At 53.6% G+C, this 14661-nt stretch overlaps 2 protein-coding genes across 3 annotated transcripts; both read left to right on the top strand.

Annotated features, from left to right (window-relative positions):
* Positions 1 to 435: 435 nt before the first annotated feature.
* ZBTB22 (zinc finger and BTB domain containing 22) lies at positions 436 to 3819 on the top strand. 2 transcript variants are annotated; one of them, XM_023624025.2, is made up of 2 exons: positions 436 to 543; positions 1242 to 3819. In XM_023624025.2, exon 2 carries the CDS (start codon positions 1310 to 1312, stop codon positions 3215 to 3217), a length of 1908 nt encoding a protein of 635 aa, XP_023479793.1. In that variant the 5' UTR covers positions 436 to 543; positions 1242 to 1309; the 3' UTR covers positions 3218 to 3819.
* An 11-nt stretch (positions 3820 to 3830) lies between these two features.
* TAPBP (TAP binding protein) lies at positions 3831 to 14562 on the top strand. The gene is made up of 8 exons (XM_001493422.6): positions 3831 to 4241; positions 4406 to 4576; positions 4782 to 5042; positions 10505 to 10903; positions 11258 to 11599; positions 11687 to 11776; positions 11931 to 11968; positions 12785 to 14562. Exons 1-8 carry the CDS (start codon positions 4205 to 4207, stop codon positions 12794 to 12796), a joined length of 1350 nt encoding a protein of 449 aa, XP_001493472.3. The 5' UTR covers positions 3831 to 4204; the 3' UTR covers positions 12797 to 14562.
* The last annotated feature ends 99 nt before the right edge of the window (positions 14563 to 14661 follow it).

The raw sequence follows: 14661 nt of genomic DNA, 5'->3' as shown, positions 1-14661 counted from the left end.
CCTCTTGAACGCGCCTTACTTTCTCACTTGGAGCGGTAGGAGTAAAAAAGCCAATCAGGGGCAGATTCAAGGTTATTTGGCCAATCCGGGCCCGGAGGAAGGGGGCGGGATTTCAGGGGGACTGTCAAGCTGGGAGACCAGGGCGATTAGCTCCCGCAAACCCTCTAATGGCCACAGCTCAGGGGCGGAGCCTAGGCAGCGATGGCCCTGACCCATCGCCGATGGGAAGAGGCAGGCTTACAGAATTAAAGGGGAATGAGTGCTTCGGCCGAACCAAATCCTGAGTCCTTAGCGGCGGAAAGGACCTGGTACCTTTAAGGGGGAATGAGGCGACAGTTCTTTAAAGGAGAAGCGGCCGAGTCGGCCGAGTATTGCCCAGCGGCACGGGCGGGGTGCTCGCCTGTGCCTTTAAAGCCGGAGGGGCGGGAGGCGGAGCGGAGGCGGAGGGCGGAGGGAGTCGGCGCAAGATGGCGGCGGGAGGGGCCGAGGCTGCGGCTCTGGCCGCCAAGTGAGGGGCGGGGGGGCCCGGGGGCGCGCGGCCCGGTAAGCGGGGACGCGCGGGGTTGGGGGTCGCCTTCCGGGTGGGAGAGGAGGTCAAAGTAGCGCTTGGGGCGGAGCAGAGGGGGGCGGGGTCCGGTGTGGGCGGGGGTAGGCAAGGGGCGGAGCCGAAGGGGCCGCGGAGGCGGGTCTTGAAAGGGGCGGGGCCGAAGGGATCACGGGGCGGGTCTTGAAAGGGGCGGGGCCAGGGATAAGAGGGGGGGCAAAGGGGCGTGGCCCGCGAAAGAGCGGGGGGAGGGGGTGGGGGGTGTATGGCCTAAGGGGAAATGAAGAGAGGGATGGGTTTCAGTATAGGAGCAGACCTGTCCTCCTCCTAAAAAAAGGGTGGAAAACACTAAAAAGGTAAATTTTGGAAAGTCGGGCTCAGGGAAGTGGGAAATTCCAAGGGGAGGTATCCCACTCCACAAGAGCACCTTATGTTTCTAACCTCCAAGGAAAGAACACTGGATTTGGAGTCAGTACGCCTGAGTTTATGGGCGTTACCACTTACTGGCTGTGTGACCTCGGATAATCTCTTAATCTTTTTGAGCCTCAGTTTCCTCATCTGTCAAATGGGGTTGAGAGGACTACCTACCTCACAGTGTTGTGGAGAGTTACTCAGATAGCGGGTGTGACGTGTTTTCAAACTGTAAAGAGCTATGTCATTGTGAGATATTATCATTCTTCTCTTTTTTTCTTCCCAGAGACCCCCCCGGCCGCCCTCCTTCTTCCTTGTTCCTGTGGCTGGGGGGGTACCCCCTCCCTCCACACCATGGAGCCATCTCCTCTGTCTCCCAGCGGCACAGCGCTCCCCCTGCCTCTATCGCTGGCCCCGCCCCCACTGCCCCTGCCTGCAGCGGCAGTGGTCCACGTATCCTTCCCCGAGGTGACCAGTGCCCTCCTCGAGTCCCTCAATCAGCAGCGGCTGCAGGGCCAGCTCTGTGATGTGTCCATCCGGGTGCAGGGACGAGAGTTCAGGGCTCATCGTGCTGTCCTGGCTGCCTCCTCCCCTTACTTCCACGACCAGGTCCTACTCAAGGGCATGACCTCCATCTCGCTGCCCAGTGTCATGGACCCAGGCGCTTTTGAGACTGTCTTGGCTTCGGCTTACACTGGCCGCCTCAGCATGGCTGCTGCTGACATTGTCAACTTCCTCACAGTGGGATCTGTGCTCCAAATGTGGCACATCGTGGATAAGTGCACTGAACTCCTCCGCGAAGGCCGGGCCTCGGCCGCCACCGCCACCATCACCACTGCGGCAGCCACCTCAGTCACTGTCCCTGGTGCTGGGGTCCCGTCAGGGAGTGGGGGCACCATGGCCCCTGCCACCATGGGCTCCATGCGCTCCCATGCCTCCAGTCGGGCCAGTGAGAATCAGTCCCCCAGCAGCAGCAACTATTTCAGTCCCCGGGAGTCTACTGATTTCTCATCTTCCTCCCAAGAGGCATTTGCAGCTTCTGCAGTGGGCAGCGGGGAGCGTCGAGGAGGTGGCCCTGTATTCCCAGCCCCTGCGGTTGGCAGCGGGGCTGCTACTTCTGGGAAGCTGCTACTGGAGGCAGATGAGCTTTGTGATGACGGTGGGGATGGGAGGGGTGCAGTGGTCCCTGGGGCTGGGCTCCGGCGGCCCACGTACGCACCCCCCAGCATCATGCCACAGAAACACTGGGTATATGTGAAGCGAGGGGGAAACTGCCCAGCACCAGCGCCCCTGGTTCCCCAAGACCCAGAACTGGAAGAGGATGAGGAGGAGGAAGACTTGGTGTTGACCTGTGAGGATGATGAAGATGAAGAGATGGGGGGTGGCTCTGGGGTTCCAGCAAGGGGAGGACCTGAGGCTACCCTTAGCATAAGTGATGTCCGGACCCTGACTGAGCCTCCGGAAAAGGGAGAGGAGCAGGTCAATTTCTGTGAGTCCTCCAATGACTTTGGCCCCTATGAGGGTGGGGGTCCTGGGGCAGGGCTTGATGATTCAGGGGGGCCAACCCCTTCCTCCTATGCCCCTTCCCACCCTCCGAGGCCCCTGCTTCCCCTCGACATGCAGGGCAACCAGATCCTAGTCTTCCCATCGTCTTCATCCTCCTCCTCCTCACAGGCTCCAGGCCAGCCACCAGGGAACCAAGCTGAACACGGGGCAGTGACCCTGGGGGGTACGTCGGCAGGAGGCCTGGGCGTGCCAAGTGGCGCTGGTGGGACCACTGGAGGGACGGGCAGCGGGGATGGGAATAAGATCTTTCTGTGCCACTGCGGGAAGGCCTTCTCCCACAAGAGCATGCGCGATCGGCATGTGAACATGCACCTCAACCTGCGGCCCTTTGACTGCCCCGTGTGCAACAAGAAGTTCAAGATGAAGCACCATCTGACCGAGCACATGAAGACACACACCGGCCTCAAGCCCTACGAGTGCGGCGTCTGCGCCAAGAAGTTCATGTGGCGAGATAGCTTCATGCGCCACCGGGGACACTGTGAGCGCAGGCACCGCCTGGGTGGGGGCGGGGCCGGACCTGGACCCGGGGGGCCCTCGGGACCAGCCTTGCCGCCCAAAAGAGAGTCCCCCGGGGTGGGCGGGGCCAGCGGCGACGAGGCCAGTGGGGCCACGCCCCCGTCCAACCGACGGGTCTGGTCCCCACCCAGCGTCCACAAGGTAGAGATGGGCTTCAGTGGGGGCGGAGGAGCAAACTGACCCAGCAGGCTGCTTGCGGGTAGCTTTCGGGGAAGAGGGAATAGGGATCATGAGCCAGGGGGCGCTGTGGCCCCCAGGTGATCTCTCACCACGCTGTCTTCCTTATCTCTATGGACTTGTATATATTCTGCAAGGGGGAACCACGTTGCACCATCGGCCACCCATTCCACTCCTCAGCCCCTCCTCCCCAAAGTATCCCCGGAACTAAGCCCTCTCTTTCCCTCAGAAGGGTACACTGAAGCCCCAGCTCCAGAGTAGGGCGCATACGGTGGGTGGGTGGGTGGTGGGAGAGGGGGCCTGCTGAGCATCCTGGAGTCACAGGGTCAAGAGTCAGGTGGTTATAGTCTGTACCTAAAGTCTGTGTTTGTATCGTTGTGGGGACCAGGCCTTTGAGCCCCACCCTTGTCCTAGAGCCCACCCCAGTCCCCAAAGGATGTGCCCCTTGTTTCTACCCTAATCCGTCCCCTCCACCTTGGGATCTCCCAACTAGATTCTCACTGGGGAGGGAGTGGAGACAAGGAGGGAGTAAATTGTAGTACAAGGTTTTTATTTTAAATCTTATTTTTTTTAAACGGTCATTAAAATATTTATTGGTCATTTCACTTGGCTTCCCGACAACCCGTATGTGTTTGCTGAGGACCTAGCACGGGTGGGGGAAGGCGGGGTAGTGGTTCTCCGCCAAGTGAATTCTGGGGGGAGACGACTGGGGCGCGGGGTGGAGGGGAGGGCCGGCCTATGATTGGGGAGGGCTCTGGGACTGGGCGGTGCTGGGTGGTCCAGGAGGGCAGGGCGGGGCTGGGGTTCCCAGACCTGAACTGAAGAGGATGTTCCGGGATCCCTACTCGGCTCATAGGGGAAACACCTGCCCCCACACGCGCCCTCACCTAACCAGAGCGGCGATTGCCTCCGCCCCTCCCGCTGGCCTTTAGAGTAAAGAGAAAGTGAAAGGGGAAGAGCAGGCTACGGGACTGAGGAGATCGCGGCGCCATGAAGCTCCTGTCCTTTCTCCTCGCTGTGGTTTTGGGTGAGCAAACGCCGCGACGCTTTGCCCAGGAACCGGGGGTGGGGGGCGGGGGAGCGGAGGGAGGTAACCCCGCCACATGCCTGACGCCGGGGAGGGGGCGGGGGGTGAGGTCGGGTCGTCTGACATCTTGGCCGCGCCCTCACTCGCGCGGCTGTTCCCCCCAGGCTTGGCGACCGCCGTCTCGGCGGGACCTGCGGTGATAGAGTGCTGGTTCGTGGAGGATGCGGGCGGGGGCCGCCTGGCCAAGAAACCCGCGGCACTGCTGCTGCGCCAGGGCCCGGGGGGACCACCTCCACGGCCAGACCTCGACCCCCAGCTCTACCTCAAAGTGCATGGTGAGTCATCCCGGACTCGCTCCCAACTCTGTCGCCTGCACCGAAACCCCGTCCTCTTTAGGTCGCGCAGTGACCTCGGGCCTCAGTTTCCCCCTCTGTAGAATGAGTCTCGTTATCTTCAAATTTCGCGCTACCGGGTAGTCTGTGCATTTGAAAATCCCTTTCCTGGCGGTGACTCTACAGCTGCAACTCCCTTCTCTCGCAGACCCCGCGGGTGCTCTCCAGACTGCCTTCAGGCGGTACCCCCCAGGCGCCCCCGCGCCGCACTGCGAGATGAGCCGCTATGTCCTGCTTCCCGCCTCGGTGAATTGGGCCAGCGGCTTGACGCCGGAGCAGAGCTGCCCGCGGGCCCTGGACGGGACTTGGCTCATGGTCAGCATATCCAGCCAGGTCCTCAGCCTCTCCGGCCTCCTGAGACCACAGTCCGAGCCTCAGCCGGAGCCCGCTCTCATCACCATGGCAACAGGTAGCTAGGGAGGGGAGGTGGAGTGAATGGGTAAATTCTAAGAGTCCAGATTAGCTGGTGACTCGCTATTTGGACTTGAGCGAGTCATTTCCCACATCGGATCTGTTTTCTTATTGTAAAGCGAGGCAGTTCGGCTGGAATTAAAAAATCTATCTTTACCGCTTCTTCTAGCTCCTGCCCAGTAAAAAACCCCCAAACCACCAAAAAAAACAAAACCCTGCTTTTGGGGGCGGGGCTTTGTGTAGGAAGGGCGGGGCTTTGGAGAGAGGCGGGGTTTCCTGACTCCAGACCTTAAGAAACTAGTCCGGCGACGGCGTGGGGAGGGGCTCAGAAGCAGGAACTTTTTTCTCCTCTCCTCCCAGATCTGTATGTTGCTAGACACCCCCACCTTTGTGGTTCACCCTGTTTCGAAAACCTGCCTTCGAGCCCCACCCGGCCGGTCCCGCGCTGCGGCGGTCAGCAAAGGAAAGGCTCTTGCGCTCAAGCGCGTTCACTTCCTCTGACAGCCCCTTTCCTACGGCGCGTGGGGATGCGCTGACTCTGTGGTCACCAAGTGGTGGGCTGGAGCGGGGGGAAGAGACACGGCGGGAGACTTGATGGTTCTCACTGCAAGGACCGCTTATTGCATCGTGCAACGCAGTGTGAGGCCCAGGGGTCAGGCACTTTGCTGGGCTGGGGCGCAGAGAGGGAATGGGCGGAAAAAGCAAGAACTGGGGAAGATACGACCGGGCTATCTAAGAGCTCTCCCTTCTCGCCGCGGAGGGTGGGTAGGATGTGAGTAGAGTCTTCGGCTTCCCTCAGTCTTGTGCGATTTTATGCAAAGGACACAGCCTGACCGGCAGCTCAATTCCAGCCAAGCCCTGCACCCTCCCTTCGGGAGCACCTCCCGCCACCCTCCTCTCTGAGAGAGAATCACCCACAGGACCAGGGAAACGGACTCAGCACCCACTCTGCAGCCTTCTCCTCTCTCTATGCCTCATTTTTAGTCCCCAGACCCCACCGTGGGGAGGGGCAGAGGCAAACTGCTCCTTGTGGGGACGGTGGCTCTCTCCAGCGGGAAGAGGTATTTCCCGGGCTGCTGGCGTCACCGGGGGTGGGGCTGGGGTGAGAATGTCCTTTTCTCTCTGACTCTGTTTTACTAAATGTAAAATGTAGATGCTGTTTCCCATCTTTCCGTTGTTGTGACTATCAAGGGAGACACTTTGTTAATTTATTCACCGATTCAATAAATATTTATTAGCACCCAGAATAAATTAAGGCCCGGTAGTTCTCAGTCCAGGCTGCAAACACGAATCCTCTTGAAGTTTGTAAAATATGCTAAAACCTGAGTCCCACTCCAGGAGAATTAAATGAGAATCTCTCCGTGGCCCTGGGCACTTTTAAGGGTCACAAGGGTGATTAGATGTAGATTCTGCTGTCACGAAGGCTCTAGGCAGATTTGTCATGGGTTATTGTAATGTAGATTAGGGAGCGACTTGGGCCTTGAAAGAAGTGAAGATAGGAAGCCATGGGAGTGCCCGGGGGAGATTATCTGTGTCTCACAGATGGCAGGGGTGGGGGGTAAAAAACTAAGCGCTGTGCTCAGGCTTCCTTTTCAAGCATTTCTGCTTGACTAGGGACTGATGAAAATAAAAGTTGTTGTTTTAATGTAAAATTAAAAATGGCGTCTTTCTGGGGCCACAGATCATTGATAACTTTGCTAATATAGGTTTATATATTATTTCTTATCAAATGAATTATCAAATACATTCAATTGTTTGTTGACAAAGATACTTTGTTAACATACTTTGTGTGTGATATTTAATTCTCATCATTCCTTTAAAACTTTGTTATGGAAAATTTCAAAGATACACAAAAGTGGAGAGAATCGTATAATGAACACCCATACACCCATCACCCACTTGTATAGTTATTACATTTCACCAAATTGTTTCATCTACCCTCCTCCCCACCTTCTTTTCTTTACTGAAGTGTTTTAGAGTATATCCCAGGCATCATATTCTTTTATTCATAAGTACTTCAATCTCTGTTAAATAAGGACCGTAAAAAAAATACAACCACAATACCGTCCTCATACCTAACAAAAAATAATTCTTAATATCATTTAATTCCTAGCCTATATTAGAATTTTCCCAATTGCCTCAATGATGTTATTTCACGATTGATTTGCTCAAATCAGGATCAAAAACAGGTTCAAATATTCTATTTGGTTGCTGTATCTGCTCGGGCTGCCATAACAAAATATCATAGACTAGCGGCTCAAACAACAGGAATTCATTTTCTCAGAGCCCTGGAGGCTGGTAGTCCAAGATCAAGGTGTTGGCAGGGTTGGTGTCTGGGAAGAACCCTCCCCTTCTGGTTGCAGATGGCTGCCTTCTGGCTGTGTCCTCACCTGGAGGAGAGAGAGAGAGCTCTCCTGTTTCTTCTTCTTCTTATAAGGGCAAAGCTCTATCAGATTAGGGCTCCACCTCATGACCTCATTTAATCTTTATCACCTCCTCACAGCCCCTATCTCCAAATATCGTCACATTGGGGTTTAAGTTTTTAACATATGAATTGGGGGCGAAGTCGGGGTGGGAAGTACATAACCGTTTTGTCTCTTAAGTCTCTTTTATTTTATAATTGCCCCCTTCCCTTTCGCCATTGATTGGTCATTTGTTCTGTAGAATTTCCCATATTCTGTATTTGGCCAATTGTTTCCTCCTTGTGTCATTTCCCACGTTCCTTTTTCCTCCATATTTCCTACAAATGGGTAGTTAGATCTAGAGGCTTGATTAGATTCGGGTTTAATTTTTTTTCGGTAATATTTTATAATAGTTGTTACCTTTCACTTTTTTAACAGAAAAGTAAAAACTTATATAATACAAGCAGCAAAAATAGGTAGAGATTTCCTCCCTGTTCTGGCCCTGTTGTATTTACATTGGTATTTTTACAGAGTCCAGTTTGTGGGATCTAGGTGTAAAATTGCTTCAATAGCCCATTAATATTAAGCACTGTTAGCTTAAGGGTTAAATTGTAAAACCTTTAGGTTTTGTGTGTTAATCCTATGGGTTGCTTTTGCCAAGTCAAAGGTATGTTTCTGGATTTTGATAAACTAAATGAAATTGCCTTGAATGAAAGCAATCCCATGAGGTTGAGAGAAGTTTAGCCTTGTAGGCCTCAGAAGCTAGGATTTAAAATTACATAAAGATAATCACAAGAGAAAAAACGATTACTTCTACCTGGAGGACCCAGACATTTCTAGGAGGAAGTAACTTGCTGGACAAGGAGTATTTAGATGTTTGGGAGAAAATGGGGAGGGACTTTGTAAACTCAAAGGAATCTTATGACCAAAGCAAAGAAATGCCCAATGATTAGAGTTTCTACTGGTTACAAGAAAGGGATTCTATGGGGCTGGTTCTTAGGGTGCAAGAGAAGTCTGGAAAGGTGGGTTGGGGGCTGGATTATCAAATGCCCTGAAAACTGGGCTTTACAGCTGATAGTGAACCATCAGGAGTTTTTGTGTGTGTGTGTGCCAAAAGCCTGTTGTTTTACTTGATTCTTACAAAAGGTAGGCAAGGGTCAGATCATTGGAGTAGTGGGGAAAATACAGATTAAATGATTTTCCCAAGATATGCAGCAAGTCTGTGATGATGATGATGATAGTAGTGAAAATAGTTATAGCTAACATTTATCGAGCATTTTCTGTTCTAAGCACTTAATAGGCACAGTCCCATTTACTCCTTTCAACAACCATAGGAACTAGGTACTGATATTATCCCCAGGTCACAGATGAAGAACTCTGAGACGCAGAGCAATGAGGTAACTTGCCCAAGTACCCACAGCTTGTAAGAACCAGGGCTAGGAATGGAACCTGGTCCATCTCGCTCCAGCCTGTGCCTTTAGTTGCTGGCTTCCTGGGTAGCTGGGATATTTAAGCAGGCAAGTGACCAGATCAGACTTGTAGCCACACTGTTTGGCCACAGTGTGGAGGACGAATTGAAGGAGAGAGAGAGACGAGGATGGGGAGACCAGAGGGGAAACTGTTGTAATTATCCAAATGTATGTTGATGAGAACTCGAGTTGGAAACAGATGTGAGATGTATTTGGCAGATAGAATTAGGACCCAGTGGGGACAGCACATAGCACATTATATTTGGCAATTTGCTCATCTGTCTCCCTTATTAGACTGTAAGCATTTTGAGGGCAGGGACTACCTCTCTTGTTTACCACTTTGTCTTCTACGTTGAGTATACTAGGTGCTCAATAAATATTAGTTGAATGAATGAACTAGACGAAGGAGTCTGAGTGACTCCCAAGTGTTTGCCTTTAGTGTCCGGGGGTGGGGCTGGTGGTGATCATTCATCAAGGCAGGGAAGATGGGTATGGGGGTGGGGGGTTGTTGCAGAGATGCTATTGAGTTGCGGCATGTTAAATTTGTCTGGCAGACAGTTAAGTGTAATCACAGCAAACACTTTGTAGATTTACTGTGTCCTGGGCACCGTTCTAAGCACCTTTCATATATAAGTACCTTTGTTATCCAGATTCAGGAACTGAATAAATCTCGGTAGCAAGAGGTATTAAATGATTTAACCCTCACTACAACTTAGGTACTGTATCATCATTATTATCCCTATTTAGGAGATTAGGAAGCTGAGCCATGGAAAAGCAAAGTAACTGGCCCAAGGCCATATAAACAGCTGCAGCTGGGGATTAACCAGGGCAGCCAGGCTCCAGGCACTTAACCAGCTTACACTGCCTCAGTAGAGCATAGAGGCCTGTGTTCAGGTTTAGGCTAGAGCCAGAACCTTCCAGAGTCAGTAAGTACTCTGTGCAGCACCATAGGATTGACCGGCATGAGTCACCACTGTCTTCACCAGCAAACAAAGAAAGTCTTGGCTCTTCAAGAGTGCTGCATGGTGGGGGCCAGCCCGTGGCAAGTGGTTAAGTTCTTGTGCTCTGCTTCAGTGGGCTGGGGTTCGCCAGTTCGGATCCTGGGCATGGACCTACACACCTCTCATCAAGCCATGCTGTGGGGCTTTGGGGAGGAAAAAAAAAAGAGGAGGATTGGCAACAGATGTAACTCAGGGCCACTCTTCAAAAAAAATCATTTAAAAAAAAAAAAGAGTGGTGCATGGAGACTAGACTGGTTCAGGTTGTGTCAGAACTGCACCTGGATCCCCCTGTCCCCAGAGCTCCAGGGGTCTATGTGTTCAGAGCAGCCTTCAAGGGCCACGCCCACTCACTGTCCCCTTCATCTCTAGACCTCTCTGCTCACTCTCAGCCACATTGGGTCCCACCTAGTCCCAGAGCAAAGGGGGTTTGCAAGGAGGGCCAGGAGACGGTGAGTATCAGAAAAGGAGGTGTCCTCTGAGGGGTGGGGAGTTGAGTCCTTCCGATAACTCCATTTCTCTATTTTTTTCTCCTTCTTTCTCTCCCTCATGCCCCTCCCACTCCTTCGTCTCTCTCCCCATTTTCCCCAGCTATGCTGACTGTCTTCACCCACACTCCCAGCCCTCGAATCCGACTGGGAGAAGATGCTCTGCTGGACTTGAGCTTTGCCTACGTGCCCCCCACCCCTGTGGCCGCTACATCTCTGGCCCCAGGTCCCCCTCCCTTTGGGCTGGAGTGGCGACGCCAGCACCTGGGTAAGGGGCACCTGGTCCTCGCTGCAACTCCTGGGCTAGCTGCGCAAATGCCAGCTGCCCAAGATGGGGCAGTGGTGTTTGCTGCTTGGGATGATGACGAGCCGTGGGGTCCATGGACTGGAAATGGGACCCTCTGGCTACCGGCTGTGCAGCCCTTCCAGGAGGGCACCTATCTGGCCACCGTACACCTGCCATACCTGCAAGGGCAGGTTACCCTGGAGCTCGCTGTGCAGAGTGAGTTGGGGAACAGGGGTTCCCACTGGTAGAGGGTAGGCACTGGGATTATGGGGCCACCATGATGGGGGAGGGATGGTGAAGAGTGTGGGGAGATAGATTGGGGTCCCTGGGAATCAGAGGGTCTTTGGGATGAAGGTTTCCGAATCTGAGGGAATAGGGGTCCCTGAGAATGGGGGCTTTGGCATGGGGATTCCTGTGAAGCACCAGTGGGGAGTCAGTGGTTTCTGCGTCCTGGAAGAAAATATCCAAACGTCCCTCAGTTTGGGGGAAGCCAGAGGGCAAACTGAGAGTCTCTGAGAAAGGACAATGTGGTTTGATTCCCCCCTTGCTCCTTTCCTGCTCTCTCCCCAGAGCCCCCCAAGGTGTCCCTGATGCCAGCACCTGTTGTATGGGCTGCCCCCGGGGAGGCACCTCCGGAGTTGCTCTGCCTCGTGTCCCACTTCTACCCCCCGGAAGGCCTGGAGGTGGAATGGGAGCTCCGGGGCGGCCCAGAGGGCGGTTTTCAGAAAGCCAAGGGACAGACTTGGCTCTCGGCCCTGCGCCACCACTCGGATGGCTCTGTCAGCCTCTCTGGGCACCTGCAGCCGCCCCCGGTCACCGCCGAGCAGCATGGGGCGCGCTATGCCTGTCGTGTCCACCACACCAGCCTGCCCGCCTTGGGACGCAGCGCCGAGGTCACCCTGGAGGTGGCGGGTAAGAGCCAGGAGGATCGAGACGCCGGGGGCGGGCGATGGGGGAGATACTATGAAACTCACCCTCGTCGCTCCTTCTGCCTGCCAGGTCTCTCCCGGCCCTCCTTGGAGGACGGCATAGGCCTCTTCCTGTCTGCCTTTCTCCTCCTTGGCCTCATCAAGGTGCTGTGCTGGGCCGGTGAGTGTGAGCCCCACCCCGACAGGGACCCTCTACTGACTGGCCGACACTCCCTGCCTGCTCCCAGAAGCCTAACCCTCACCCCTCTGCCCTACCATATAACATAACATCCCTTCTCAATAACATAACATCCCTTCTCATTCTCTCTCCACAGCTGCCTACTGGTCCACTTCCAAGGATTCAGAGGAGAAGGTAACAGCGCTCCACCTTCCCTTCCCTTTCCCATCTCATTTGATCCCCTCCTCCCAACTTCTCACCCACGGAGGGAGGCTGCTGGCATCAGTGGGCAGAACCCGGACTTGGAATTCACACAGACCTGGGTTAAGTCCTGCCACTACCATTGTAACTGTAGGAGCCCTTGAACTTTACTTCACCAACACCTCAGCTGCTTTGGGTGCAGGGATAAAAAAAATTACTTAGGCAGTGGTGTCCCACAGAAATATAATGCAAGCCACATATGTGAATTTAAATCTAAAAATGTAAAAAGAAACAGATAAAATTAATTTTAATAATACACTTTATTTCATCTACTATATCAAAAATATTATCATTTCACATATAATCAATATAAGAAATTATAGTCTTTTATTCCATTCTAAGTCTTCAAAACCAGGTGTTTATTTTTTGTGAGGAAGATTGGCCCTGAACTAACATTTGTTGCCAATCTTCCTCTTTTTGCTTGAGGAAGATTGTCGCTGAGCTAACATCTGTGCCAGTCTTCTATTTTATGTGGGACGCCACCACAGGATGGCTTGACAGTCGGTGCTAGGTCTGCACCCAGGATCTGAACCTGCCAACCCCCAGCCGCAGACACTGAGCCTGTGAACTTAACCAAGTCACCAGGCAAGCCCCAAAAGCCAGGCAGAAAACACACAGGAAATGTGAGCCCCATTCTTCTCCCACTCTCTGTGCCCATGATGGTTCATTTATCTCTGGACTGACCATGAGAACTTCACCCTGCTTTATAAAACCCAGAATTCCTCACCTCTTTTTTTACTTCTCTTCCAGAAAGCCCAGTGAGAGCCCTCACCACCATCCTGGGGAAGCCACCATCATCTCTGGTCTGAGCTACTGTAGTAGCTCTCCCAAATACTGTGCCATCGTCTGCTCCTGCTCCCTCCAATCTCCTTCCATTGCGTGGCTGGAATGCTTTTTTTTCTTTTTCTTCTTCTCCCCAAAGCCCCCCAGTACATAGTTGTATATTCCAGTTGTAGGTCCTTCTAGTTCTGCTGTGTGGGATGCCGCCTCAGCATGGCTTGAGGAGCAGTGCCAGGTCTGCGCTCAGGATCTGAACTGGGGCTGGCCCGGTGGTGCAGCGGTTAAGTGCGCATGTTCCACTTCTCAGCGGCCCGGGGTTCACTGATTCGGATCCCGGGTGCGGACATGACACTGCTTGGCAAGCCATGCTGTGGCAGGTGTCCCACATTAAAGTAGAGGAAGATGAGCACAGATGTTAGCTCAGGGCCAGTCTTCCTCAGCAAAAAGAGAAAGATTGGCAGTAGTTAGCTCAGAGCTAATCTTCCTCAAAAAAAAAAATTAAAAAAAAAAAAAAGGATCCGAACTGGCAGAACCCTGGGCTGCTGAAACGGAGCAGGCAAACTCAACCACTTGGCCACTGGCCCGCCCCCTGGAATGCTTTTGTAAAAAACACAAATTTATGGCATTCACTTTCTTGGAGCTCTAGGGCAGTGGTTCTCAAAATTTTTGGTCTCAGGACCTCTTAAAAATCATCAAGGACTCTAAAGAGCATTTGCTCATATGAGTTATAACTATATTTATTGTATTAGAACTTAAAACTGAGAAAAACTAAAACACAAGAATACACAAGCACCACAAGCACACATTTCATTAACTGTGAAGGCAATGTCAATACACACGAACTTCTGGAAAACTCCCATGTACATGTTTTAGAGAATGATGGTGAAATAGGTAAATAACATCTTAGTATTGTTATGAAAATAGTCTTGACCTCGCATACCCCTGGAAATAGTCTCAGGGACCTCTGGGGCAGGAACCACACTTGGAGAACCCGTGTTCTAGAGATCAAATCCACTCTTCTTGCCTTGGCCTCCGCCTCTCCCGCGCTGGATCAACTGCTTACCTCTCCACCCCACCTAGTGCCCTCTGGCCCTCTTCTCAGTGCCCTCACATCGACGGCTATGCCTTTCCTTTCCTTCACTGGCCTCCCGCCCTCCCCGGGGCCCAGTGCTCTGTTCCCTCTGCCTGCTCCACCCTCGCCCTCCCCGGGGCCCAGTGCTCTGTTCCCTCTGCCTGCTCCACCCTCGCCCTCCCCGGGGCCCAGTGCTCTGTTCCCTCTGCCTGCTCCACCCTCGCCCTCCCCGGGGCCCAGTGCTCTGTTCCCTCTGCCTGCTCCACCCTCGCCCTCCCTGGGCTCCAGATCAGGTGAGCCTCGCCATTCCCCTCAGACCGCCGCGTGCCCCTCTTGTGCGGCTCACCACGGCTGTGTTTAAGTGACTGCGCCAGTCCTTCCTAAATGCCTGTCTCTTGTCCCGGACTGTCGGCCCCTCGAAGGCAAGGACCGGCCTGTCTGTCCACTGCTGTAGGCCCCGCGCCGCACACGCCTGGCGCCCACTGGAGGGCGCTCAACATAAGAAATTGGAGTCTTTCGTCCTAAGTCTTCAATAACAGGTGTTGGATCAAATGACTATGGGACGAAGGAAGCGGCGGCTCGGCTTAGGGACTTCTGAGGAGCAGGACGGTCGCCCAGACCGACGCGGGGAGCGGGTCTAACATGTGGGAATAAAGTTGTGTTCCAGTGCTTCCAATGGGATGTGTCATTCTACCCCGGTTTCCCCTGTCCAAGCGCAGTGGCTCTTCCAATCACCTCTGGTGCCTTCCAGTCACCCCGACCTCTCAAACGCCTT

This window comes from Equus caballus, chromosome 20, assembly GCF_041296265.1.
Source record: "Equus caballus isolate H_3958 breed thoroughbred chromosome 20, TB-T2T, whole genome shotgun sequence".
Lineage (NCBI taxonomy): Eukaryota > Metazoa > Chordata > Mammalia > Perissodactyla > Equidae > Equus > Equus caballus.
The sequence above is the reverse complement of the archived record's forward strand: the minus strand, read 5'-3'. Positions and strand labels throughout refer to the sequence as shown.

Excerpts from the sequence above, each read along its gene's own strand:
- TAPBP (XM_001493422.6), top strand. The coding sequence starts at position 4,205 with ATGAAGCTCCTGTCCTTTCTCCTCGCTGTGGTTTTGG. Across the intron at positions 4,242-4,405 it reads TCTCCTCGCTGTGGTTTTGG|GCTTGGCGACCGCCGTCTCG; the intron begins GTGAGCAAACGC and ends TGTTCCCCCCAG. Across the intron at positions 11,600-11,686 it reads GGTCACCCTGGAGGTGGCGG|GTCTCTCCCGGCCCTCCTTG; the intron begins GTAAGAGCCAGG and ends TCTGCCTGCCAG.
- ZBTB22 (XM_023624025.2), top strand. The coding sequence starts at position 1,310 with ATGGAGCCATCTCCTCTGTCTCCCAGCGGCACAGCGCTCCCCCTGCCT.